At 40.3% G+C, this 26,934-nt stretch overlaps 1 protein-coding gene across 2 annotated transcripts in view; it reads left to right on the top strand.

The window, feature by feature from the left end:
* The window catches only part of TDRD9 (tudor domain containing 9), an 86,778-nt gene extending 73,988 nt beyond the window's left edge, over positions 1 to 12,790 (top strand). For both annotated transcript variants that reach the window (XM_072864776.1, XM_072864777.1), the window contains exons 27-36: positions 1,650 to 1,739; positions 3,578 to 3,838; positions 4,303 to 4,452; positions 5,504 to 5,574; positions 5,944 to 6,053; positions 6,229 to 6,325; positions 7,061 to 7,199; positions 8,298 to 8,407; positions 11,303 to 11,375; positions 12,672 to 12,790. In XM_072864776.1, coding sequence (XP_072720877.1) covers positions 1,650 to 1,739; positions 3,578 to 3,838; positions 4,303 to 4,452; positions 5,504 to 5,574; positions 5,944 to 6,053; positions 6,229 to 6,325; positions 7,061 to 7,199; positions 8,298 to 8,407; positions 11,303 to 11,375; positions 12,672 to 12,767 — 1,197 coding nt within the window. In that variant the 3' untranslated portion in view covers positions 12,768 to 12,790. The remainder of the gene's footprint in view (positions 1 to 1,649; positions 1,740 to 3,577; positions 3,839 to 4,302; positions 4,453 to 5,503; positions 5,575 to 5,943; positions 6,054 to 6,228; positions 6,326 to 7,060; positions 7,200 to 8,297; positions 8,408 to 11,302; positions 11,376 to 12,671) is intronic.
* The last annotated feature ends 14,144 nt before the right edge of the window (positions 12,791 to 26,934 follow it).

Below are 26,934 nucleotides of genomic sequence, written 5' to 3' on the forward strand. Positions count from 1 at the left end.
GTAAATAAATCTGTAGAACTAGAACTAAAATAAAACCTTAATAGAATGTTGCCGGAATAGATGAATTAGGTTTTTATTCCAGAACACAGGAATATTTTAGTATTAAATTGAGAGGCTATTGTTGATACAGTAAAGTGTCTTGTGTGCTGAAGCAGAGCAAAGCAAAATAAAGAATGAAACCTTCAGTAACTTTGAAAACATGGTAAGGAATGCTTAGATCAGAGGCCAGTGCTGCATTGCTGGCAGTAGCCCCATCACTTCCTCTTCATAAATATATTGAGATCCATCTGAAAAGTAAGTTTCTTGCCCCCACTGCATTGGCAATTTTCAGTCATTCATGGCCAATGCGTCTAAGCTTGTTGTTCTGCCAGTGTTTCTTCCCCTGGTTTACATACGTTTTCTTATTTTCCTCCTCTTTCCTTTCCCCTCCAGTTTCTTGTCTATCTTTTTCTTCATGGGCTTTGTTTTGCTAATTTAAGCAAGCTGCACTCTTTCTCATCTCACATACTACATTGATGCTCTGTTCACCTGGTCTCCATCTCACTACACTATTTGTTTTGACCTCAGTTTTTCTGAAGCAGAATTATGCATGCTCCTGTACTTACAGTTTCGCCTTTGCTTATGCAATGATGCTAGCATTCCTCTTCCAACACAGTGTTTCTCCTCTGCATTCAAAAATATTTCATGTGGCACATGCCACATTTGCCTTTTCATAGCTTTTTTGCATGGACCACCTCTTGTCATCTTATACTCAGTTCTGTCTCCTTGGTAATTTCCAACTAATTAGAATTTATAAATAATAATGGAGCATTTTTGGAGCAGAAATTGTTAAAAATTCCAAAGGATACGATCTTTTACTTCATACTATTTGGTTCTCCCTGTTCCTGTTGAGTTCTCGGGTCCATTCAGTGTGATCTTTTTTGTATCGGTGTTTGTGTTGCTGAGTTCTATATCATCAGCAAATTCATCAGAACATTTTGGCTTTTTTGCCAATATCAGTAATGGACGTTAGTGCCACAGTTAAAGATTGGGATTCATTTTTCAGGCCAATACTTTTCAGCAGTTAAGGACAGATTTTTTTATTTTTGTAAGATTGGCCTTTGCACAGCCCATTCCTCCTTTGAATGTCTTGATTTCTTAACATAGCTGGGTGTTACCACTATAGAGTTAATGCTGAACATTGTCATCTGTTTAAAGTCCTGGAAAACTAGTGAATAAAAGTGCTAATCTCATCACTTTCTCTTTTGCATTTATAAACAGTCACCCGATCCATGTTAGCATTTGCTTATCTAAAAGCAGTTGTTAGGTAGTATCACTCGCTGTTAAGACGTAAGGTTATACAGATTTAATTGCAGGGAGAGAATTAGAGCCTTTCAGAGAAGTTTGCCTTTTCTAGATTTAGCAGATTATTTGCATTACCAGTGGATGTTTAAGCCAAGGGATCAAATAATAGAGATGATAAAATTTGACCTATTATTTTTGACATGACTTCATTTGCATGTTTTCCAGACTCTGAATTTGCTTCCATTTCACTTGATAAGATTGTGTTGTACTGAATTATTAAACTTAGGTTGTCACTTTCCTTGCCACTAAAAGTGCTGCTTTTAATGTTGTGGAATCTCTGCAGATGCTCTTGATTCTTTTTCCAGGTTTTTTTTGTGGATTATGGCAATAGATCAAAAGTGCCTTTAAAGAAATTAAAAGAGATTCCAAGCTGTCTTAGAGAGCTTCCTTTCCAGGTAGGGGTGATGCTGTTTGCTGCTGCTTAATAGATGTTTTTATGTCTGGTCTGGCAAACAGAAGTGTACTTCAAATCATAACGCTTTTCAGAATAATAATGAAGTAACATGTATTTTGCTAATGGGAGTACCTACAAATCACCTTCACTAATAGGTGTGTAAATAAATGTTTTCCACAGATGTGTATGCACACAGTAGTAATTCTTGTGTGTAACTGAATTGCACTGTATTTAATTGTAGAGAAATGTTATCCAGCCTTTTGTTTTCAGGGGCACTTGCTAGAGAAAGGAGAGAAAAAGAAAAAAAAAAAGAAAAGCCTGAACTTGCTGCCTGACTGGATGTAAAAAGCATTGTTTGTACTCATTTTTTTTAACTGAATGTTTTGAACTAGTCCTGCTTCTGTGGGGACAACATAGTGGGATCTATCTCCCACCTGTAATCGCAGGAACAGCGGAAGGAGAGAGGAAATTGCTTTAACAGCTGCCTTTTTGCTGCTTGGTGCTTTTGGTTATCAGTTTCTTTGCTGTCCATCAGTTCTATGAGAAGTAGAACTTCTCTCTAGCTGAGCAGTAGATCAGCTTTGCTTTAGTCTAAAGAACCTCTGAGCAAATGACAGAGGTTTATACAGCCTAGAAAAAACAGCCCACAGAGGAGAATCTACCAATGACTAGTTTAATGTATTGTTCTCTGCTTAAACCTCGCTGCTCCCACTACAGATAAGTGGCACCGTAGGATCTCTTCTGTCTGCATGGCACAAGTCTGCAGTGACAAGTACCTTGCGTACAGTTACTGTGCAGAGTATTTCTGTTCCATCAAAGCTCCTGCTCGGCTACACTATTAGTTACAGGACAAATAGATAGGAGATACCTGATTTAAATTTCACAAAGCTAGAAGTATCTGGTTTTGCTTTGTGATAATTAAATAGTGATCTGTGACACAAATCTGAAGGACTTTATAGCTAGTTTTTCAGAAAAATAATTCTCTTGAGCTATATTTACAAATAAAATAACTAGAGACTTCAAGTGAAATTCAGCTTTTCAGTCCTCATTCAGATATTTAAGCCAATTGAAACAGCTGTATCATACTAACTTTATTCTCTGAAGTATTTAATGATGAAAATGAGAAATGAACCAGCAGAAGTATGGTTTTATTTTATTTATCTCTTCTTAGTGTTAGATCTTGACAGGGTTAATTTTGTTTCGTTTTCTTTTGTAGTTGCTTTAAAAAAATAAGTAGAATTAATTTTGGCAAGAAGCATCCTTTTTTTGTGTTTTCTTCAGATGTATTAAAGGGAAATGTATTTCCACTTCAGGCCTAATCTTTTAATGACCAGCTAGAAGAAAAACAGGGTTTCTGTTGTAAATTCATTCGAAGACATAATTACAGATAGTGATTGTGGAAAGGGGTTAAGTGAGAACTTAATTACTCTTGCCTGCCAGGGACAGTATAGATGCAATGGTCTTGCCAAGTTTTCTGTTACCTTAGTTGAAAAGAACTGTGGACTGTAAAGTTTTTTCCAGAGTAGACTCCTCTAAGTTTTTAATGTCGATGGTGAACTAATACTGAATTATCTTTTATTTATGCTCTGTTTGCTCTGATTCATTAGCAACTATGTACAATATTGAAGTGATATGAGATATAATGTGTAGCTGCGTTGGCAATGATGGAATAGGAATTATGCCAGTAGCTTTACAACAGTCCTGGGAATTTACCTAAGCCACTGCAATAATTATGAAGTAATTTATAGTTATTAATTCCAACAGTTTGCTGACAAGATGAAAGATTTTCATGCTGATTTTCTACTCAGGCAAGCGTTGTTTTCAATGTTTTTGCTCTAGGCTTTAGAATTCAAGATATGCAAGATACGTCCATCTGCAAAATCTCTTGTATGTGGGGAACGGTGGAGTTACAGTGCCAGCCAGAGATTTGCCTCACTAGTAAATGGCTATACTCTTCTAGTGAAGGTGTATTCACTTGTGCATAGTGTTCTGCATGTGGATGTCTTCCGTTACTCAAGGTGCAAAGAGCTTGTGAATATTCGAGATGTGCTTATTGAAGAATGTTATGCTGAACTAGCAGAAGAATCATATGAATCGCAAGTATGTATTGAGTAAGCTGCATCTACTTTCCTTATACTAATTCATTTCAGCTCAGGCTGTCTGAAGTCCTGAGAAGTTCAGCTGAAGTCTTGACTAATGCCATAGGATTAGGCAAGATTAATACCGGAATGGGACAATGTATTTTTGTGTGTGTGCATAATTCATATTGAGCTGTTGGCCAAAAGCATTGCTGCTTTGAGACACCTTTTGAAAGAGATGTTTCCCAGGAGATAATGGCATCAATTGAACTGCTCCACTGTTTTTTGAAACTTTGAAAAAAATATAACTGTTTCATAGTTTTAACTGTCTTCCATTTTTATGTTTTATATAATCTGAAAGGTGATAAGAACATTGATTTTGTATTCATATGCAAGTATGCATGTTCTTTGTGTAGGACTTTTTTTGTAAAATTTTTGAAAAACATAGCTGTTTCATGGTTTTAACACTCTTCCATTATTACGTAGCAAAACCATGATTTGCTCAAGGGATTATTTTTGGACCAAGTAAAGAAAGAAGAGAAAATGCCTGTATCTTCAAGAGAGGAAGAAAAGCATGTCATTGAAAGATTGTTGAACTTGTTTTCTGACAATAAATCCAGTGCACCAACCCATAAGGTAACTTGAGTGGTGGTTTTGGTATGTTGTTATATGACCCTGCTTCTCACATTGTTAGAATGGAGATGAAGACTGAAAGTACCTTTAATAACCAAACCATACTTGATGCCTTTCATAGTGCATTCTACCTTCTGTTGGTAGAAAGTGTTAATGTGACCACCATTGCAGACTAGTCTATTGTAGCTTTTAACAAAGTTTTGAAGTATAGCCTAAGAGCTAAGTGAACCAACTCTTCTAACACATTCTAAGGCAGCACTTTGAACCACTGCAGAACGAAGATAAAATTGAAAAACTGAACACAATGTTTCCACACGTGGTAGTCTTCATTATATAAGCTACAGCAAAAAGCAAGATTACGACCCTATCAATTTTTCAGAAAATGTAAACATGATTTTTACTATACACAGTGTTTCGTTCTTCCTCAGCTAGTGATAGGTAAACAGCTAGCATAGGTGATGCAGCAGACACTCCAATAACTGATAGTAACGAAACAGTGGGTGTTTCTTCTACTGCCAATTCCAAACACAGACTTTATGCTTACTTATGTATTTTGAGATATCTGGTCACTACTAAGCTGGAATATAAAACATGAAAATGTGTGTCCTGTTCTGTATTCTGATTACATCTCGTCTACATTATAATTCTTTTCCCGTTTCAGACCTGACAAAATTTCAGGCTTTCAAGCACCTAATCATGCTCAGTTTACCCACAGGACTAATCCTGTTTAACTACTCACTTTCATAAAGTGAGATATTTTCAAGATTAAAGACCTGCTTAGGTGCTCTATGAAGTCTGAGCTTGTGTTTTTTATGCCAGAGGAAAGTCATGAATTGCCAGCATCTGTGAAAATACATTATTTTTGTTTAGGTGCCTCAACAAGCAAAGTTTGTTTTAGATGGGTGAAATGAAAATGCTGTTTATCAATTTATCAATTCAGTGTTGCTTAATACATGCTGAAATGTGTTTTTGTTTTCATTGATAAAGGATTTTGATTTGGAGAGATCCAGGTGCTGGCTAACAAGAATATCATTTGTTCTCTCTGTTTTTGAAGGTAACAGTTTTTGGCCCATTCAGTCCTTATGAGGTGAAATGCTACAGTATGACTAGAGTATCCCAGTTCAGGTATGAAAAGACTTTTACTGTGAAGTATAGGCACGCTCTCAGCTGATTTTTGACAAGTAGGCAAAAACCATCCTAGTTACTCTTACAGATTTTTACAGAATTTTCATTCATTGAAAAGACTGAAGTAGTCAGGCCTGAATTGCATTAATATGCACACTATTGCTATGTAAAATTTTAAGAATAGTTTTATTAAAGGTGTTTTAATGTCTTAGAGATTATTTATTAACCATCATATACATCTGCTAAATGGTATTCAGCCAGTAATTGCTATCCATTGAGGTTGCATTGTGAATTTAAAATATTTTTTTTTACATGTTTCTATGGTTTTCGTTTTTTTAATATTGAAAATATTTCTTATTTCCTCCCCAGAAGTGCTTTTATACAAAAGGAAAGCATAAACTCTGTTGTTGTCCATGATGCTCCAGAAGATCCCTTCCAGCAGTTGTTGGTTGCTGCTTCTTTATCAGCAAATGCAACTGGTAATGCTTAATAAAAATGTTTGGACAGTTTTCTAGACTTTTGTTTTTATACGAATAGTTCCACGAGTAAATATGTCACTGTAGTTCTACGTTACATCTTTTTGAGGTTTTATTTTCATTAGATAGTCCTTAGATTTGATTTTTGTTGTTGTTTTGGTTTGGTGTTTTGTGACAGGATCTACTGTGATTTTAGAGGAAACATCTCTGATGCCTCCTATTCCTGGCCTGCTTGTGCTCCTCAGTATGCTGTTTGCTCCTGCTATAGAACTCAGGTATTCATGTGTTTTAAAAAGTGGTGGTTCATTTTTGTTTTGTGGGGTGTTTTGGTTGGTTGTTTTTTTTTTTTTTTTTAGGTCCCTCACAAATTGGTGACAAATTTTTTTCTTTTTTTTTTTCTTCTGCTTTCAGTGTTTAGTATATTCTCTTCCTGCTTCCTGTTCATGTAATTTTTGTATCTTTTATCCCTTTTGGTATAGTATGTAGCTAAGATAACTTGTTTCATGTACCTACGAATTGGTGCTGCAGGCTCTACCCTCACGATAAGGCAATACAGTTCCTGACAGTCATGCTGGAAGCCTAGGAAGATGAACTGTAGCACTAGGCAAGTTTTAAATCTGCGTGAGGAGAGGAACTTGCATGATTTTTGTAAAAGCTGAATTCTGGCAGTTGCATTACTGTTGTGTGTTCTTTAAATTCTTGTATCTGTAGACTGTCATTTCAACATAGTGAAGCTAGCTTTCCTTAATTAAAGTTTCATTTTGTATACTTATGATTTTCTTTTTAAGTTTTATAAGTATATGTTTTCATAGCCAGAACTTTAGTTTTGTTTCATCACTATATTTAAAAAAACAGTATGACTAGGTGTGAATGCCTCTCAATTGTTTTAGCTTCTTTAAAACACCTGTATCTTGCTTGGCATGGCTTAGACAAATTCATTTAAGGCTGTCTTCATATGAGTTTAGTTTCTTCATCTCTAGGCGAGACTGTTTTCTTTCTCTTTCATATAGGGTTGATAAAAGTGAGAAGTATTTTACTGGTGTTCTGTGCGGTTTGGGTTGGAGTCAGACTTGTGGGGCTCCACTGCTTCCAGAAAATGACATGGAGCTAACATTTGATGTGCATTTCGGAGTGGAAGACATATCAGAGGTAAAACATGCATAAGAATTTTCGCTATAGTAGGAATTAAGTAGAATTCAGTGCATCAGAGCTTGTTAACTCTTAGATTTAATAAGAAAACTTGTTTTAAGTTGTGGTTTGGGGGTTTTTTTAGTGTACTACCTGCTATAACCTTGGATTCTTACCAGAAAAAAAACAGTTATTCCCTCCATAAACTTTGAACAAGATAAAATATTATAGAACAATAAATTGTACACTTTTCAAAACAAAAGCATCAATTTTGCACTAATCAGATGTTAATACTTGCTAGTTACGGTCTTAGGATTATTGTGGTTTTTACTGATCAGCCTAGCGTTACTGCCTCACAGTCTTCAGTTTAATTTTACAGCTGTGATAAGTCATCTGTATCAAGCTACTTCTCCCAGAGCAGATCAAGCAAACAAACAATAAAAGCCTGTGTATCCCTCATTACAGCCTTTTTGCAACTTGTATACGGAGATCTGTCAGAGGGAAGTATGTACATATACTCTGTTATGCAGGACAGTAAGCGGTATTTGACACGTGCTTTAGACAGTGAAGGACCTCACATGCCCTGATTTAGTTCTATGTACAGAGCAGGTACATTAGGGGATGACCAGTGGTTTCTAGAGGCTTTTTAAGGACACTGTGGACATGCTGGTGCACTTATCTGTGAGCTATTGTTTTCTGGAAGAACTGACTTGGCGTGTGTGATGTCTGCATTCATGGCACCTTCGCCAGAATGGTAACACCAAGCTGTTGTAAATGTGAAAATTATGAACAGATAGAGGAAAATCCTTAAAACTTTTACAGAAGGAATTCTGTGCTGGACAAAATCCAGGCAAGTGGTAGCCTGTAGGTTTTATGGCATATCTGAGTAACCTTGAAGATTGTGATATCAAGTGGCTGAACATTAACGTCTTTGACCAGCAGAGATGCATCTGGAGGAAGAAGTGTTTTTAAAGCTTCAGCTGTTTTTACTTATGTTAATAATATTCCAGCTGAAATGAAGTGGTATGGGTGCCACAACCACCTTCATGTCAGTATAATACAATACAGAACTAGTGCTGGTTTAGAGTGCTTTATATTCTGTCACTGGTATTTTTACAGATAAACATCCTAAGGACAGCCATTAATAAGCTGCTCTGTGAATGTGCAATGTGTTCTGGACAAGAGAGAATGACACAGCTGCAGGAAAATGTTCGTCAGAAACTTCTATGGTAATAATTTCGTAGAAATAAGATCTTCTGTTTCACAGTCTCAGCAAAAACAAAATAAATGATTGCTTGAAGCATAGCTCAGATTAGGCTTTGGGGAAATAATATATGTTCTCATTTAACGATGCCTTTCATTTACTTTGTTTGTTTATAAAGCAGTATACTCAACAACTTTAGACTTCTTGTGGAAGCACTGGTTCTTCAGGGAAGCCTGATCACTTAAGAGTCATAAAACCTAGACTGTAAAACCTGTTCTACAGGATACCAGTTCTGATGTATCTTTGCTTTGTGCACCCAGGACAAAGCTGGTAAAGTCCTATGGCATAGGAGTGCAGAAGGATTTAGAATTCTTTCTCCTTATACATTAAATTTGAATTGTGTGTGCTGCCTTTCCTCCCTCAAGAGACCTGTGTAGGATGGGTGTTGGTCAAGTTAATCGCTGGAAGTCCCAGGTTAAATTTATGAATTGAAGTTAGGCCACCTGCCTTTTGTTCCAGCAGGCCTCCCTGCTTCTCATAACAAGTAGTGGTTCTGAAAAGACTATTGTGAGTCAGTGCAGCCAGTCTTGAGAATTTTTTCAGCTTGTGGTGTGTGGGAAGTGTTCAGGGGAGCCAGTTCAAGGAAGTATCCCTGTAACAGCTCCTTCTAATGTCTGCCACTGCTGAGCATGCTGTGAAAAGTCTTCCCTTGTTTGTAAATGTAGTGTGCATTTTAGTGCTGTCTGTATCATCAGTAGACTTTTCTCATCCTTACCTGGCTCTGTGCTGAACAGATTTCAAAAAGAACTCTGGCTCAGCTGTGAATTAAGAGTTACGTTATGCTCTCTAGTATTGGCCTCATGGATAGGAAATGTGACCTTTTTTCGTGAAAAGAGCTTTTCTAAAGTAACTGTATGCCAAAGTGAGGCAATTCCTCATGCTAATAAAGATCAGAAGCTTTTAAGCTTGGCTGCCCTTACCCTATGTTATCAAAATGATTATCAGAGTAGCTGTTTATGCTGAGTTTTCAGGCGTTTCTTGTTTTTGAATGTACCTGTTCAGTTGATTTCTTTTTCCCCAGCTGTGAAAAACTATTACAATGCCTTTAGTTGAAAGCAAGTGCCCATACTTCTTATTTCCAAAACTTGAAAGAAAATTCAGTGTGGTGCATTTTATAATAAATTAACAAGTGCGGGGGGAGTCAGCCTTACCTTTTGAGGTGCTGGAAATGAAATTAAAAGAGCATAAACAATTGCCAGAAGATCTGGAGATACCAGATTGTTAGCTGATCAGCAGACATGTTGGATATGACAAGGGAGCAAGGTGATTATTTTTGTTTTGGGTGCTACGCTGTGTGTGCTGCCAGCGGGTCAGCTGCTCTTCTCTGAGACATGGCACCTTCCAGCCAGCTGTTGCAGTGGGTTGTGTGTGCCTCCAGAAGGTGGTGGTACAGCTTCACAAAGGCTGTACCTCAGAGGTGCACGCTGCTTGTGTTTTCAGCTGAAGGAGCACCAGTGCAGGCTGACAGCAAGCTGTTGGCGTTTCCCCTCTGCAAAACTCCTGGTGAAATACCAGCTGTCAAGCGTACTGCTGATGCAATATTTAATTTCCTATTTCTGTCCAAGTACCTCAGGCCAGTTGGTGTCTGCATTGCCTTTGGACACTGCCATGTAGTACCATGTTCAGACTTCAAAGCTGAATGAAGATTGCTTGCATGATTCATGTGGTAATAAGTGTAGGGAGAAGTCAAGGAAAGTGGATAGGCAGAAAGAAGCAAAACCACAAAACCTCTTTGGAGGTGACTGTGATAATGACAGGAGCTCATGCTTGGACATCAACACTTACATGCTAAATTCAAAGCACAAAAATGTCACTACTATTTCTTTAGACATGTGAATACTTGTTACTGTTTTGGCACCTTTTTTGGGTTGATTGTTCAGACATCTCCAGCCAATTGGGAGGGGAAGGAGCAGCCTGCACAGGTCCTCGGCGTCGACGTGTTCTCCAGTTCAGTCAGTGCTGACTGCCTGACTCAGTCATTCTCGTCAGCCTTCTGGGCTTTTTTTTCTTCAGGATTTTATACCTTTCTGTGGTAGCGTTTTTCTCTTGGAATCTTTGTGCTTTTACTGATTCTGTTCCAACAATTCTACAGCTAATTTTTCTAAGGTTTGTTTTGTTTTGTTTTACCTTTTTGAAGGAAAAGGCAATCTGGTTATTGTCATGATGGCGTCTTTTCCTTTGTGTAAAATCTTTCTTAATTTTGAATATTTTTTCTGATTGTACTTTGGTTTATGTCTTGGAAAAAACCTAACCTTTCATTAATAAGAGTAAATATGTAAAAATTCAGCCTGAACAGTCTTTCATGACTTTTTTCCATGTTTCAAAAGCTAATTGTGTTTACGAGATGTCACCACTACTTAAGACTAAAATCAATGTTTGAAAAACACATCTAGACAGAATTAATTAAAGTCTACTACTGTTGTACTTTGCACAGCTTGAGGAAATAACTGGAGCAGACAGACAGTCTATAGTAATTGAGTTGTCATGCAAAACAAAATATGCTAAAAATAGTTGTATTATACATTCTAGAGAATAAGCATGCATAAAACTTATGGAATAAATGACAGTTGCAAATTCTAGTACTTTGTAAATTAAAAGAAAAAATCATTATTTTCTTTAAAAGAAAATATATTTTGATACACTTAACGTCCCTGTGAAAATTTGTATTTTGACTTCTTACACTAGAGGGGCAAAGTACACAGAAGTGAACAAATCAGACTAGATTAACAAGGAAATGTAAGATTTCTTTCAGCACAGACACCTCGTAAATGCCTAGTTGTATCTAATATAAAAATTCTTATGTATTTATAATCAATCAAATACAAGTGTATTACTTAAGGCTATTTTTATGTAATTTCAGTTTAATTTGCAAATCAAAACCGCGAGATATAATGGCTCCTACATGGTATGAGAAGCCGTATGCATGGAATCAGGTAAGAATATAAAGATAATTTCCCACCCCTTAAAAAGAGTAGTTAGAGTACCCCAGTACAGTTAGTTAAGAGTGGTCAAAGGGAGAATTTCCTTTGGAAGGATGTCTTTTTTGAGTGCTGAATTTAAAGATAGTGAAAACACTGTAGAGTCTAATTTAAGGCATAAGAACTGTGGTGTATACATCAGTCTCTATTGATATCCTATTTTTGTAGAGTCTGTTTAGTTTGTTGGGTGGGTTTTTTTGGTTTTTAATTTTGTGTATACAAATATTTAGCCTTTTCAAACAGAACACTTCATGATTTTTAAGTTGCAAGAGATTGTAAAGGCAACTTTACACTTGTTGGAAGTTAAAATTTTGTATTCTTCTTTCTATTAAGCAGCTGTGGCCTAAAAGAAAAAGATTGATAGATTTTCCTTGTTTAGGATTTATCTGAATGCAGTGCATTTGAGTTTTGTTTTGGATTGCTGTGCTTTCAGGTGGCTTTTCTCTTTTAAGCAGACAGAAATGTGGCTTGCTTTAGAATGAATGTGGTGGGATCAGATAGAGGGGCAGTTTCCTCGAAATCCAGGAGGGTTTCATAAAGCTGAAAAGTCTAGCTTCCTACTCTGTTAGAAATCTTACCTTTCTTTCTGCAGGTCACTAGATTTCCTGATGAACAAGTGCATTTTCTAATTAAAAGGGGATGAGGAATTACTGAGTGCAGCAGTAAGATTGCTACACACACCCTCCCTGTGCCTCTCCCACCCTGAGGCATATAAACGAGGGGTTTAGGTCTCTCTTGAAAAGATTGACAACAGTGAATGAGCACCAAGGGCATGTATTTCTAGTAGGCATTCACTGAGGGGTTAGAGTGTGTCGTGATATACTGCCTTAAGCTGAAGAGTTTCTATTTTCATATTTCAAATTCAGTTATCCTTGGAATTATGAAGATAATCTCCTATTCAGTTATACTGGTGTTTAGCTTTATATAACAAGTTAATGTATAGGCCTTGGATCAGGATTTTCCCCACTGCATCTGAAGTCTGAAGAATCTTGAGACATCTTTCTTACATCATCACGTAAAATACTACCTGTAATGCTTTGGAATTGATTGTGGAATAGTATTCTAACTCGGGCAAACCATGAGATAGAGCATTTCATAGTACTGGCTCTTATGTTGAAATGTGTGGCATGGAACTGAAATGCCTGTATGATTTGAAACTGTCAAAACTCTTCAAAACTCTTCCTTAACTATGCTATATAGGAAAACAGTATTAAGAATGTGTTCTGACTTTCATCTGCTTCTTTTGATTAGGTGGATTCTCGGCGTATCATTGACCAATCTGAAAAACAGCATGAAAGAGGAAATGGTCTTTATCAGCTACATAAGCTTGTTGTGTTGAATGTTTAAGTATTTCTAGAAGTCTTTCAGAGGAAGAGGTATTACAACTAGTCAAAAAATGACTTTTGTCTTCTATGTAACACTTGGATGTTTGTTTTGCAAGACTGTTCCATAAGATTAGTGTAAGTGTACTAAAATACAGTTTGGAATACCTTAATGGTTTTTCAAAAAGCCAAGGTTTGCTGACAGAGAGCAGATGAGTTATTCATAAAACAAACTGACTTAAAGCAGGATGCAATTTTCATTTTAATAATACTTCTGAGTAGCTTTATCACAAGGTACATGAAAGCCAAAGCAAATCTAGGCTTAGTTGTTCATTTTCTGTCTAAAAGCTCATAAGCCATGGGGCATGATTTTTTGTCTTTAACTGCAAGTTGCATTTTCCTGTTCTCTTTGTCCTTAGTTTTTCAAAAAGCCACACAGCAAAGGTGTTTGGGGTTTTTCTTAACCAAAAACTAGAGGTCAAAGGAAACTGATGATCTAGATTATGTTCTGATCCAAAATATAACTTCATATACTGGATACAATTTCTTCATTAATTTTTCATACAGCAAACTATATGATTTCTTTTCCTGTATAGCAGAAGAATGCTTTGAATTACTGATTTATGGCACCTTTGTTTCATCCTTTCCTCTTATTTTTACTCGTGAAATCTTTAGCCCTAAAAATGAGGTCAGTGGTTTCAGAATAAAATGCAGAAGTTAAATAAAATGTATTTGTCTCTTCTGTTGTGCGGTCATGCTTAATAAAAGCTAAATTTAGTTATTAATGGTATGTGATTGCATTCATGAAATACATGAATACAAAAACAGTATATGGAAAAGTATTAATCTTTTCACTGTTCACTCAATGATTTGAAGATCATGTAATATCCAGTCATCCTCTGAAGAACAGACAGAATCAATGGTATCCACAAAAATAGGGGCAGATTTGGGGAAAATAAGGGGATGCTTAAACTAAGAAATCATTTTAAGCTGTACTTAAACAGAGGACTAACTGTATAATAGGCAATTTCAGGCTTATTATAAGCATTACTTCCTTACACCCATTTTACTAATCCTTGTGAATTATAAATCATACTTCATCATACTTCATATAAACATCACATCGTGAGGTAGGTTTAATAGAAAAAAGGCATCTCAAGTGGCTTAGACAACAGTATTTCTCAGCAGTGTTGTATGCAAATTAAGTGTTGCAGCTGAACACCTTTGGGGGCAAATGAAACAATGTCAAATACTTGCTTTGCCATTGATGATGGGGGTTTCTGTCGGAAAAGGTAACTTGGTAATACCAAAGGGCATGATATAAATAATGTAACTTACAGTGATTCCTCCTAAGCAACACTGAAATTGAGAGTTGAGAGGAATAGAATATATTTTCCTTTTTTTGTTGTTTTTTAGTTCTATGGCTAATGTATCCGGGTCTGTTTGTGTGCCTGTGCTGCCATCTGGTGTGGGCTAACTGATGTGCTGCTTGTTCCCCCTTGTTACTGCCTGTTGTAATGCTTTCAGTAAAGAGGAGGTACTCTGTAATGGCTCATGTCCCCATAAAACTGAAAGGTTTCTGCTCTCGTCCTTACGATGAGAGGAGCAGATAATGCTAACTCCCCCACAGTCCAATAACCCCTAACCTCCCACTGGTCAACTGAGAAATGAGAACTGTGTATTAACTCTTAAGAGCCCCCAATTTTGTCCTGGGTACATAATAAGCCTGCAGACGTGACAGATTATCCTCGAAGGAAACAGAACATCTTACAAGTTAGCCTTGCTGGGAAATCTTGTTTATTGCCAGATGAAAATGTAGTACTAATATTTGAAAAGCAGCAGTTGTATTTTATTGTTTGATTTAGGTTTCACCAGCCTTGCAGAGTCACTTAAACAAGTTTAAGGCAAACAGCTTCAGGATTTCTCCCTTCAAGGTTAATAGTATGTAGCACTGGAGGAAGAAGTATTGTGAAATAGTGGTGTCTTTGTATGGCTACAGGCCTGACCCCAGTCAACCTTGTGCCTTTCAGGGATTACTTCCATAAGAAAAAGGCCATGACTGCTTGTCAAGATTCCTTTTATCTCCAGGTGCTCACCAACATCTAGCAGAATGAGATTTCACTGACCACAATTTATTAGTGATCATCCACATTTATGTATTTCTTCCATCACTGAGTCCAAGGCAGAAATATTTGAATCTATAAATGGTCAATTAACCCTCTTGAATGCCTCCAGTACTAATGATAAAGTGACAGACTGTATTGATAGGTGCTTCTCAAGTCTGAAAACGTGTGCATTCACTATTATAATTTCCCCCACAGCTGCAATGAAATCAGGTAGCAGTTTTAAATTGAAAGGGATTTTTTTGCCATTGCATGTAATTATATATTTGGTTTCTAGTACAGCCTGTGGCAGTAAATTCCAAAATTAAACAAATACAAAAAGGAGTCGGAACTCCAGGGAAGGCAGATCCTTCAATAGCTGTTAAAATTGAGGAACTCAAACTCCCTACCCCACTGAATTCCAGAACATGAAAAAAGATACTGAAAGAATGCCTATTTTTATCCTTTCCCAAGCATTTCCTTTTGGCAGATGTAAGGGTGGAGAATATTTTTTACGTATCCTTTTAAAGATGCTGTAACTAATAATTCCATCTGTGATTGAAACATTCTGGAATCACCAATAGTAGAATTACATAGCGTGGATGATCACTAATAGAATGAGATGTCATTTAACTAAGTCTACACCAAAGAGTTGTTCAGGATATGTAGTCTATGTTTCTTGTCTTACTCTCTTCTTCTGCTGCCTCATAACTCTGCTTATATAGGATTCTGCAGTTGAAAGGAAGTGGAGGCACAGCTGGTGTTCTCTGCCCTCAGGTCTTCTGTAGGAAGTGGAGGACTTCCAGGATGCAGGTGTACTGTGCACATACAGATACTCCTGGCTGAAAGGATTCCAACTAGAACATAAGGTGTATGCACCTCAGTAGCTGGATGTGATGGTGGACAAGTACATCCTAAAAACCCTCTAGTTGCTACATGATCAATGACTTCTCATTTCTTCTGTAAATTAGTACCTGAAAAGAACTTCAATTAATTATGAATAATTTGAGCTGATAATGATTTGGTAAACAGCCCAGATATTCTTTTGGTTTACACTGAAAACCTGCATTTTTCCTAGATTACCACTTATACTGGTTACATCTGGATTAGAACAAAGAAATGAGATTCACAGAAGACTTTTGCCTGCCAGGCTATTCACTTAGTCTTCAGATCATTAAATAATAACAATTAAAAAAGGATAGTGTTAAAAAATGATGGAGCTTGTGAAATGCAATACCTTTCGGAACTACAGTTCAAGAGGTGCACTATATGAAACCTGTGATTCCTGAGGAAATTTCAGAAGCCTAGAGTGATGAGCTCTCTCAGATACAGCATATTTATCAATTTCTCTTTGTGAGGGTGTCATAACAGAAAGTGATGTGGAATTTGTTGGGCTGGAACAATTTTAGCCTTAGTTTGAAGTCTGTCATTCTTGCCCCGAGACACAATGGTAACATTACTATCCCTCAATGACAAGAAAATACGTTCATAAAGTCTTGAGTTCTTTTAAGCTATTATGAACACACAGTGTTGGGTCAGCCCAAGCCAGCTGATTGCCTTCAGCATCAATACCCTTCTTTCTTCAAATAAGTATATTAATCATTCTTTATCTCAAATGACTTCTGTATTTTTCCTGTATCCCTAAATGTTGCAGAGTAAGATGGTTTCGAGAAGAATGTGTTTTGAGAGAAGAGGGCTGGAAGGACACAAAAGCAAGATCTTTTCTGATCTCAGTGTTCTGGGTTATCTACCAAAAAAATGAATTCCAAGTATCTATGGGCATTTTTTAGGAAGATTTCTCTATTAAAAACAACCAGTGTATGGCCTAGGCAGTGGCAGCAATGGCAGGAGTACCAGTGTGTTTTAAATGCTCAGGTATCAGTGTCATCTAGACTTGTGCTGAACAGACTTAGAGAATGTTTTGCTAAACATAATCTGTTTTATTAATACTCAGCTATAGACTATGAAAAAGTACAAGAGATGGAACTACGGGAGACAGTCCAGCTAAGGCCCACTGAGATGATTAACGACTGGAGCATCTCTCCTACGAGGGAACGCTGAGAGAGCTGGGACTGTTCAGCCTGGAGAAGAGAAGGCTTGGGGGGATCTTATCAATGTACATCAAGTATATGCAGAAGATGGAGCCAGGCTCTCTTCAGTGGTGCCCAGTGCAAGGGCAAGAGGCAACAGGCACGAACTGAAACACAGGAGGTGCCGTCTGAACATCAGGAAACCCTTGTTCACTGGGAGGGTGACCGAGCACTGGCACGGGTTGCCCAGAGGGGCTGTGGAGTCTCCATCCCTGGAGGTAGCTCAAAAGCCGTCTGGACGTGGTCCTGGCCAGCAAGGGGGTTGGACCAGATGACTTCCAGAGGTCGTTCCGACCTCAGCCTTTCTGCGATGCTGTGATAAAGAGGCTTTTCCAAAAGCATATGGAGGCAAGGCTGAAGCCACCTCTGACCCATTACCTGAGAAGGGAGTGCCTATAGCGAGGGAAATGGGATTTTAAAAATGCCAAGGGCTAATGCCTCCAGTAGTTAAATGCCAGTCAAGGACTGGGATGGCTTAGAGGACCAAAAGATCTCGGGATGTGCTTCTGAATTTATTTCATGTAAATTTGTGTGGGCCTGTCCATAATGAACAAGGCAACGCTGATCCCACATCTGCGATGTGTGTTTAAGACTGACTGTCAGGACGTTCTCTGCTTTGTGGTATACAGTTCACCCTAGAGCATCACAATAACCTTCTCTAGTCTTAAAACTTGCTTTATTTAACTCCTCTTTATGAAGGAGATGGACTCTTTGTGAATGCTGAATGATCTTAGGCCTGCTGGAAAGAATTCATAGCGTAGTCGTCTGTGACACTGAAGAGGGTCATCGACAACAGAAGCGAGCCGGAAGAATACACGTTTTCTCTTTTCCTCTGCATACTGCTGGTAGCCTACTTTTACTGGAAGCAAGGTAGCTTCTGCGTGCATATCGAGATGGGAGGGGATCACCTATACCTGGCAGGGGATTTTGGGAGGGGGAAGGGTTTTGACTGTGCAGCGGGCAGATGAAGGCAGAAGTTAATTTTTGAACACAGAAGAGCGTTGAAGACGGGGAAGAACGATGAAAAATGACGAAAGCAGCAAGAACGTGTACCTTCCCTCCTGAGCTGGTGGTTGAAAAAGGTGAACGGCAGGGGAAGGTAAGGATTGGCCAGAGGTTGGCCACATAGCTAAGCTTCGAGGTTTTGCTCAGGGGTTTCTGTACCTGTAGAGGGCCACCCATAGAACGTTTTGGTAGAGGTTGGTAGGGGAGCTGGGGAACAGAAAAGAATCTGCTGTGGATCTCGGCACAGAGAGACTCTTGCTGGTCAGATGGTGCCTGGAGTGCCCAGACTTCCATTTTCACTTCTCTGCAAAGTGCACTCGACCTAAAAGCATTAACTATGCCAGCTGTTACTCCAGGTACACAGAGGTTGCCAAAAGATTAGGCAATGTTATCTCTGGTGCCTAAACTGAGTCTTTAGAGCGCTTGAGAGCGCACTTGCTCTACACTTGTTTCAGTAGAATCCTATTGTTACGATGAACACTTTTACACAGCGAAAGAGAAAAGAATACAAACCTGGACATTTTAGTCACTCGGGTTTGCCATACGGAATCGAGGACAGGAGAGAGATACTAGCCTTTACTATACCTGTGCTTGTGAAATCGAGCCACTTCAAAGGAGTTTGGCCTTCCTAGTGGGCATTCAGCACTGATCACACAGCAAGGTTAGGAGTTTCACATTTCCTTGCCTAAAAAGTGTGTCAGTAGGGATGTGGGTGGTTGGAACGAACCCTGCAGATCTCCTGCTGAGACTACGGACGCGGGCAAAAGGGCATTCTGCAGAGAGTGCGAGTGTAGGAATTAAGATGAGTATGGATGTCAAAGCGATTTATGTCCAAAGAAAACAGGACTGCCCTTTTTTAACTGTACGTGATTTTAAGAGGCACAGGTGAGCGCGTGTATTTACTTCAGAAACGCTGATCTTTTCTGGCGCAGTTGTGCTCTTGTAGGCATCTGAGCTACCCGTTTCCAAAGCTTGCTCATGGATTTTACATGAGCTTTTGTTTACAGTGCAGACAGAGAGAGTTGACAGTGAACAGGAAAAGGAAGGCAGGAGATGGAATTTGGACAATGAAGGGATGGAGTGACTAGGGTGACTTTATGGAGCACAATGCGTGCAGTCACAACAGGCTCTGTATTGCTTAACCCGTGGTCAGAGGTCTCAGGTTTATTTGCACTAACCCCCGCGCTTCTGCAGAACCCGGACATGCCCAGAATGAGAACTTGGTCAGACAAAGGGCTGCTCAAACAGCCACACAGATGATGGTCCAAGGGAAAAGAATTGCCTTGCAGAAACTAGAGAAAGTTTCTGCAGAAACAACTGCTGCAGCTTGCTAACCGAAGGTGAGCCTTTTCTCTAAAACTGACATTTGTGGAGAATTTGCGTAATCTTGGGAAAGAAAAACACCCCTGTGTGCAACCAATAGTGAGATGTAAGTACGTGACAGCTAAGAACTGTCATAAAAGCAATTCCAGCAAATAGTCTTCCTGCAGTCATCCTGGACGCTCTAGTGAACCTTTATTCATGTTGGCGGACAACAGTCGAGGCGATTGTCTAGCTACATCGTCCATCAAAAATAATGAATCTCTTAAAAATCTCCATACGTTATTGGATCTGTTTTCAAGGATCACCTCCTCTGAGCTCAAGAATGATCCATTCCCATGAGCAGGAAACCAAGCAAAGGTAGAAGGTGGCCCACGCGGATGAACAAGGAACTCCAGACAAGAGTCAAGCCTAAAAAGGAAGCGTACAAGAGGTGGAAGAAGGGACGGGTGACCCAGGGGGAATATCGACATACTGTCAGAGAGTGCAGGCATGTTATGAAAGCCAAGGCCCGCCTGGACTTGAATTGAGAGAGGCACGTGAAGGGCAACAATAAATCCTTCTAGAGGTAAATGAGCAGCCAAAGGATGACTAGGGAAAGCGTGGGCCCGCTGCGGGATGGCAGGGCACCTGGTGACAAAGGACGTGGAAAAAGCTGACGGTGCCACCTTTGCCTCAGTCTTTACTGGTCATGTTTGCCTTCAGGAATCCAGGCACCTGAGACCCATGGGAAGGTGAGGGCTGAGGAAGACTTACTCTCACTGGAGAAGGAGCAGCTTAGGGAACGTTTAAATAAACCAGACACTGACAAGTCCCTGGGACCTGATGGGCTGCACCCACGAGTGCCGAGGGAGCCGGCCGATGCTGTTTGAGGGCACTTGATAATCTTCGAAAGCTCGTGACAATCAGGGAAAGGTTCCTGAGGAGTGGAAGAGAGCAAATGTCACTTCTGCCTTCAAGAAAGGCGAGGAGGAGGAGATGGGGAACTAGAGGCTGGTCAGCCTCACCTCAGTCCCTGGAAAAGTGGTGGAGCAAACAAACCTGGAAGCCATTTCCGGACATAGGAAGGTCAAAAAGGCCATTAGGAGCAGTCGCCACCGATTTGTCACGCTTGATCAACCTGGTAGCCTTCTCTGACTAGATGACTGGCTCAGTGGTGAGGGGAGAGCAGTGGATGTTGTTTGCCTCGACTTTACTATGGCTTTGGACGCGGTCCCCCATAACATCCTCATAGACAAGGTGATAACGTATGGGCTAGGTAAGTGGACAGTGAGGTGCGCTGAAAACTGGCTGAACTGCCAAGGTCAAAGGGTTGTAATCAGCAGCACGATATCCAGCTGGAGTCGAGTCACTAGCTATGTACCCCAGGGGTCGATAATGGCACCGACATCTTCATTAACGAGCTGGATGATGGGACGGAGCGCACCCTCAGCAACCTGGCAGACAACACAAAACTGGGAGGAGTGGTTGGTACATCAGACGGTTGTGCCACCATTCAGAGGGACCTGGACAGGCTGAGCAAATGAGTCAACAGAACTCTTTTGCAGTTCACCACGGGGAATTAAGTTCTAAACCAAACTAGCAGCTCCTTAAAGAAACTGTAATTGGTCAGAAGAAAAGGTATTAAAAAATAATACTCACGGTAGCTAATTTCATTCAATGTATAATTTCACGTGTAACGCTGACCCAGTTTAACACTTTGAGGCCTCAGCCCTTACTGGAGCTTAAGGCAGGTAAACTCAAGTTTCTGACGGGTCCCAGATGAATCCTGTTTCCTATTACACGTCCTAACACACTTCATAGCCTGAACAAAATCCCGAGGAGATGTCTTATGAAAATTCTCTAATCAAGACATTAGGTCTTTGGCCTGGAAAAGAACAAGCAACATTCTACTTGAAATACTCAACCAAATTATTAAGTTGTCATTTTTATATTTTTTCCCTGGACAGTCACGTGCCAAATAATATGCCTCAGAGGTAGGATTCATCATCTGACTGAATTCAGCTATCTAAAAGACAGGCATCTAGTCTCAACTAATTAGGTTAGTAATTAGAGGTTAATAATTATTTAGTAGGAACCAGAATTTCCTGAGAGGCATAGTATACGTCCAGCATTCACAGCGGTTGACCGTGAGCTAAAAACATACTTAAGTTTTTGTTTGGTTTTGGTTTTTTTTTTAAGTTCTGCTGTGTTTGATCTGCTGACAGAGAATACCTAGGTCAGAGTACCTGCTGTGCCATCAGCTCCTCTCAGCCTGCAGCCCCACGAGCCACCGATTACAGTGACAAGGGACACAAGGATGGGAAGCAGATGCTGTTAGTTGCATACAAACGCTGCAGTGGTTACCAGACTGCAGAAACTTGCACGCTGGGCTGCGCAAGTTTAACTCCCCTTTCTTTGAGGGGTGGATGGGACCAAAACTTTTCTGTCAGAGTGGAGAGCCCACTGAGATGACAACGGCATTGACGTGTTTCCAGGTGAAAAGGTGGTGGTGGTGGTGAATCCACAGGAATTGCGCGTCTGCCATAGGTGTCAAGTCTCAGAGAAGCAGTAATGCTAAAAGCACCAGTGCAAATGCCAAGAAAAATCCTGATATGACATGAAATACTAGCAGAACTACTAGGTGGACTACTCTACAAGAGGGGCTGCTCACCTCTGGGTTTTTTCAGGCTTGTTAATCCTTGCCTGTCTTTTTTAGCTCTGCCAGAAAGCCGAAGGGTTAGACTCTGTGCATCACTGATCACCATTTTGAGAACAGGGAAATGACACCTCAAAGCTGGCTGTAGTGGCTAGGGCACGGGCTAGGTCTGTGGGCGTATGGCCAAGAAGCTGTCCTGTCTCAGCCTTGGCAGCGTAGCTCTAGAAAAAACACTGATGGCACAAAACATGCCAATGCAGGCAAGTCTAGAGCAGCACTCAAATGACTCGGTAAGGAGAAGTTCCTGCAGCTACCTCTCCTTCACCTGTGGGGTGTAAGTTGGCAGCAGATCCTGCACCTGGTACTCAGGAGTACGGTCTGGCACTAGGCTGTAGGCACTGGCAAGGGCGCAGGCTGAATAGGGCTTTAGGCAAAGTAAGGTAAGTGCTTTGGCATCGAGAACTAAAATACAATTGGAAGAAGGTAGACGGGATGCATGAGCACCAAAGTGCAGCATGACTCCCAGGCCTCACAGAGGCTGCAGGCAAGATAAACTACTGACATTTTTAAGGGCTTTATAAAATGAAAGAAAATTAATAATAAAACCATCCTGACATACAAGTAGGAAAAGGGAACAAATGCCAGGATGAGTTCATAAAGCATGGGCATGCGATCAGCCCCACTGAGGACGTGGAGCGTGCCGTACCCAGTACAGCAGCTTGTTGGCCAGAGGTGAAGGCCAGGGACAGAGCACTATGTACTGATGAGGTTAAGAGGGTTCTCTGTTCTTGAGTACCTGTGGCACAAGAAGAAAGTCTGAAAGGATATATAGACTATCAGGTGAAGAGAAAACACATCTGTGAAACATAGCGTAGCTTTTGAACAAAAAGGCAGAAATACCTTTCTTCTTTGATTTTTCTCACCTGTCCCGTCACCCAAGCTGCGTGAGCAAACCTACCTGCATTGACGTGCTTTGGGGAAGATGCTGCCCTCCGCAGGAATCGGTTTTTGTCCACTGAGGTCTACAACGCTGGTCCTCTTCTGCTGATCCCACCTTGATTATTTCTGGCGTTGCCCTTTATACCCCCCCGCCCCCCAAATGCTCTGGCCCGTGGCTTGTTTCCTTGGTTCTGCAGCCTGCCCAGCCCACGTTTCTCCAAAGAGCCCTGGCTGCTGTGCCCTGGGCCATGGTGATCTCACCTTACAGATTTTCTTCCTCCCTGCTCTGGGGAGATCCCTTCCAAGGAGCTGACTGAGAGGCATTGTTCCTCTTCCTCTATCCATAGGGGTATTAATCACAGCGCTATTGCTTTATTTTCTCCTATGTTGTGTTCATTATGCTGACTCAGTAGTTTCTTAGTTCATCAGTTCTGCATTCTGTTCAAACTCAGTCAAAACGCCAGCATAAATAAGTCAATGTACTGGCTGAGTTTAAGTTACAATTACTAGAACAATGTGACAGTCATTACACCAAGGTGTTACTAGCAACAGTGTGTGCCTCTTTCTCCAGAATGTAAGTTCAGCTCAGTTCCACCTCGGTAAGTCTCTTTTCCCTTGTTGTTACTTTAAGATCTTCTTGTTGTTTGCTTAGCAAGTCATTTTTCAACCTCACTGTATCTCAGAACTTCACTATTCCTAATGTTTATGCAGTGACAAAGACGATGTGTTTCACTATTTGCTATTACCCTTTCTACATGTAACAACATGAGAAAGCGAGAAACAGGAGTGGCGCATTGTCAAATGTGGTGTTGCCCTTCCTCTTGCCTGGCCTTCCTGAGCCAAACTTCTTTGCTGTATCCAAGGAAATTAGGTCCTTCCTAAGAACTGCAATAAAAGCAACAGTGTTGAATTCAAGTTCCCTTCTGCCTTTCTGAGAAGTAAGACCTACTCAAAAGTTTCGTGAGGCAGACAGAAATCCTGTGAGTGCCAGTTAACACAACCTGCCTTCTTAGCTGCTTACGGTGTGCAACAGCGTCAGAGCCTTGCACGGCATCAGAGATGGCCTTACATGTGCAACCCGGTATGCTGGGGAGGTTCACAATTCCTCCCTTTGTTGAGGGTTAGAAAGAACCATCCTAGCCTTCACAGGGGCCCTTGAAGTACTGTACTTTAAAAACTAGCTGGGTTCTAGATTGGCTGGAGCTCTTAAAAATTATGTTTAATTGCAACTGTTAGGGTGCTTGCTACAGTCCTCAACAGTGGATGTGTCTAGTTGGAACTCAAATCTTTTCGTTTTACTAGTCGATGTTTAACTAGCTGCTGGCACAATTCAGAGTTGCATAAATAACAGACCAGAGCCCTTGTGGGTGGATCCCCAAACTCTTCTATCAGGTAACACAGGAACCTGGACTACACGGTCCAGATTCCTGCACGCGGCTCTACCCCTGCTTGAATCAAGAAAACTCCTGCCTCGCATCTCTTTTTCCTGACTCCAGGAGGTAGAAAACCACATTGCAGCCACAGCTTTGTAGTGTAGGCCTACACAAATTTCCCATAGCCTCTAACTGTCTTTATAATAACTACGAGAGAACAAGACAACATCAGAGGTCATTTTTCTGTAAACGCCTGCTGGCACTAACAGCCTCTCCAGACCAAAAGTTCCTTTTTATTCCAATTCCATAAATCACTAACCCATGAAAAGATAAAACATACAACACATCCCCTATTCACCCCCAGCACTAAATAAAAGGGAGCAAGAGAACTGAAGACCACGTCCAGTACCTCAGGATACTTGGCCATTTTGGCCAAGTCTTCTACTGTCACGTTACATGAATGGGGCATATTCTAGGATTGCGTAGATAATCCTTCTTGTGTTTACAGAGACTATAAAGATCAAAATTATATCGTAAAACAATTTTCTATTGTAAACTATAGCTGTTTTACTACTAATTCTTCTTACAGCAGGTAATGTGGCCCTAAGTCATAATCTCCCTATGTTTCAGAACAGTTGGCGGTAGCTTTTCATTTACTTCAGACAAAAACTACTTCAGATTATATTATAACTAGGTATTGAAATTATTCTGAACTGGGAAAAGTTTTATGAAAAGGTAGCCAGCTCAAGCTGACTGTACATCAATACTTAGCATGAGGTAAGTACAAGAATTATGTAATACCATGCTAGAAGATCTAAATTAACTATAAGTGGATTTATAGTTGTCAAGCAGTCACATGAGACCATATTGTTGTAGCAGAAAAATACAGAGGAAAAAAATTAAGGACTGTCTCAGTTCAAATAAATTGAAAAACAATAACTTGCAATCTGGCAACAATAAAATTAAGACAAAAGCTTACATTTTAATATGAAAATAATAATCATAGCATCATCAGTGAATGCTTTCAGAAGCATGACACAAAGTTTTGAATTGAACTTGCTATCTTGCATGTACACATAGAGGAAGTATGCAAGAAGCATACTTCCTCATCACTCTGGGCTCATCACTCTGACCGGCAAGGAGAGAGGAGACAAGTTTCTTAAGTGTTGCAAGAAAAGGACATGAACTCATCCAACTGTGAGAGACGAAGGTTTGATTGCAGTTTTTGGAGGAGAAAGCAGTCTCTGCACTTTTTGAAGGGCAAGAGGAAACCGATACCTGCATTTGGAGCATACTGTTTACCTCCCTCCTTCTCCTGAACCAAGTGACATCCCCACTGCTCTCTGTCCCCAGGTGACTCACTGGGAGGGAGGGACTTGCTTGGGAGAAGGAGTGAAGGCCGTAACCCTTCAGGAAGGCACGTGGTGTGTGCAGCTCACTCCTGCCCCGCTCACCTCAACCTGCCTGCTGGCTCACCACCCCAATGGAGAGCCCCACAGTGAGCACCAGTGCCCCCTTACTGAGCACCAGCACCCAAGCTCTGCTGTCTGCCCCTCTGGAAAACCCCCAGGGTGCTCCACTGTCTCAAGAAAGCCAAGAGCTCACCCCCATGCCAAGAAATAGCTGCTAGGACCTCCCCATCACAGGGATGGGAAGTCACCAAGGGGGTGACTCCCCTCCCTTGAAGCAGGGACCTCTGGGAGGGTCCTGTCCCTGTCCCACAGGATGGAAGAGCTCCCTCAGCAGAGGGAGCAACCACCATACCCTCTGCTTCCCCAAGGGATTTAAGTCATAGCATCTCCCAGACTAGACATTTGTGGAGCTTGAGTGAAAGCTAAATACAGGAGCATCAGATGAAGATGAGAGAAACACCTACCTATGTGGCTGTGCTCAGTGCCTAAGAAAACAGCAATCTATTTTTCTACAGATTCACCAGATAATCTCAGAGATTGCCTCCTCCCTCAACACTCCTTTGGAGGATTAATACATACCTTTCTCCTTCCTCAGATATATCCTCTTTGCCTCAGGTTTCTTTCATTTATTAGCCTCTTTGGCATTTCATCTGCTTTTCTCCAGGTTCTTTTACAGAAAGGAAACTCCAAATCAAACTATACATTGATGGTGGGGTTTTTTGTTTGTTTTTCTGTTCAGTTCTATCCCTTTCTACAGGCTGAGGTAGACAAAAAGCCCCCTGTTAGTATGCCCCTTGAAAATGTGCTAATTATTTTACAAAATCACTGTAACTCCTGTCACAGCCTATGCCAACACTTGTATCCTGGTTTAAACTGCGATTCTATCACTTATCCTAACTCACGTGGCCTTTTTCTGATACTTGTACGCAGACCGGCATCTCAGTTTAATCTGTTTTAAGGAGTATGGCAGATGTCCACAATCCTCATCGTGGCATGCTGTTTCTGTTTGAAAGACATACAGGGGAATGGAGCCTTAAGAATAGGCTGTCTCATTTAAAACTTAAATAGTTCAGCAGTTTCAAGGACCAACCCAGGTATCTCCAGAGCTACAGTTCTAAATTTATCCAGAGAGGGTCCCCTTTCCCCATCTCTATTTAAGTGAAGCTTAACTACTTATTCAAGAAAATAAAATTAGGGGTGGGGGGAGAAGCCTGAAAATCTCACTACTGAAGAAAAAAAGCTGTTTTTTTTTCCCAAGACTATACATATTCTCCACAAATGTCAGTTTTAGAGAAAAGTCTCAGCTTTCGTTA

The sequence above is a fragment of the Ciconia boyciana genome, chromosome 6 (genome assembly GCF_034638445.1).
Source record: "Ciconia boyciana chromosome 6, ASM3463844v1, whole genome shotgun sequence".
NCBI lineage: Eukaryota > Metazoa > Chordata > Aves > Ciconiiformes > Ciconiidae > Ciconia > Ciconia boyciana.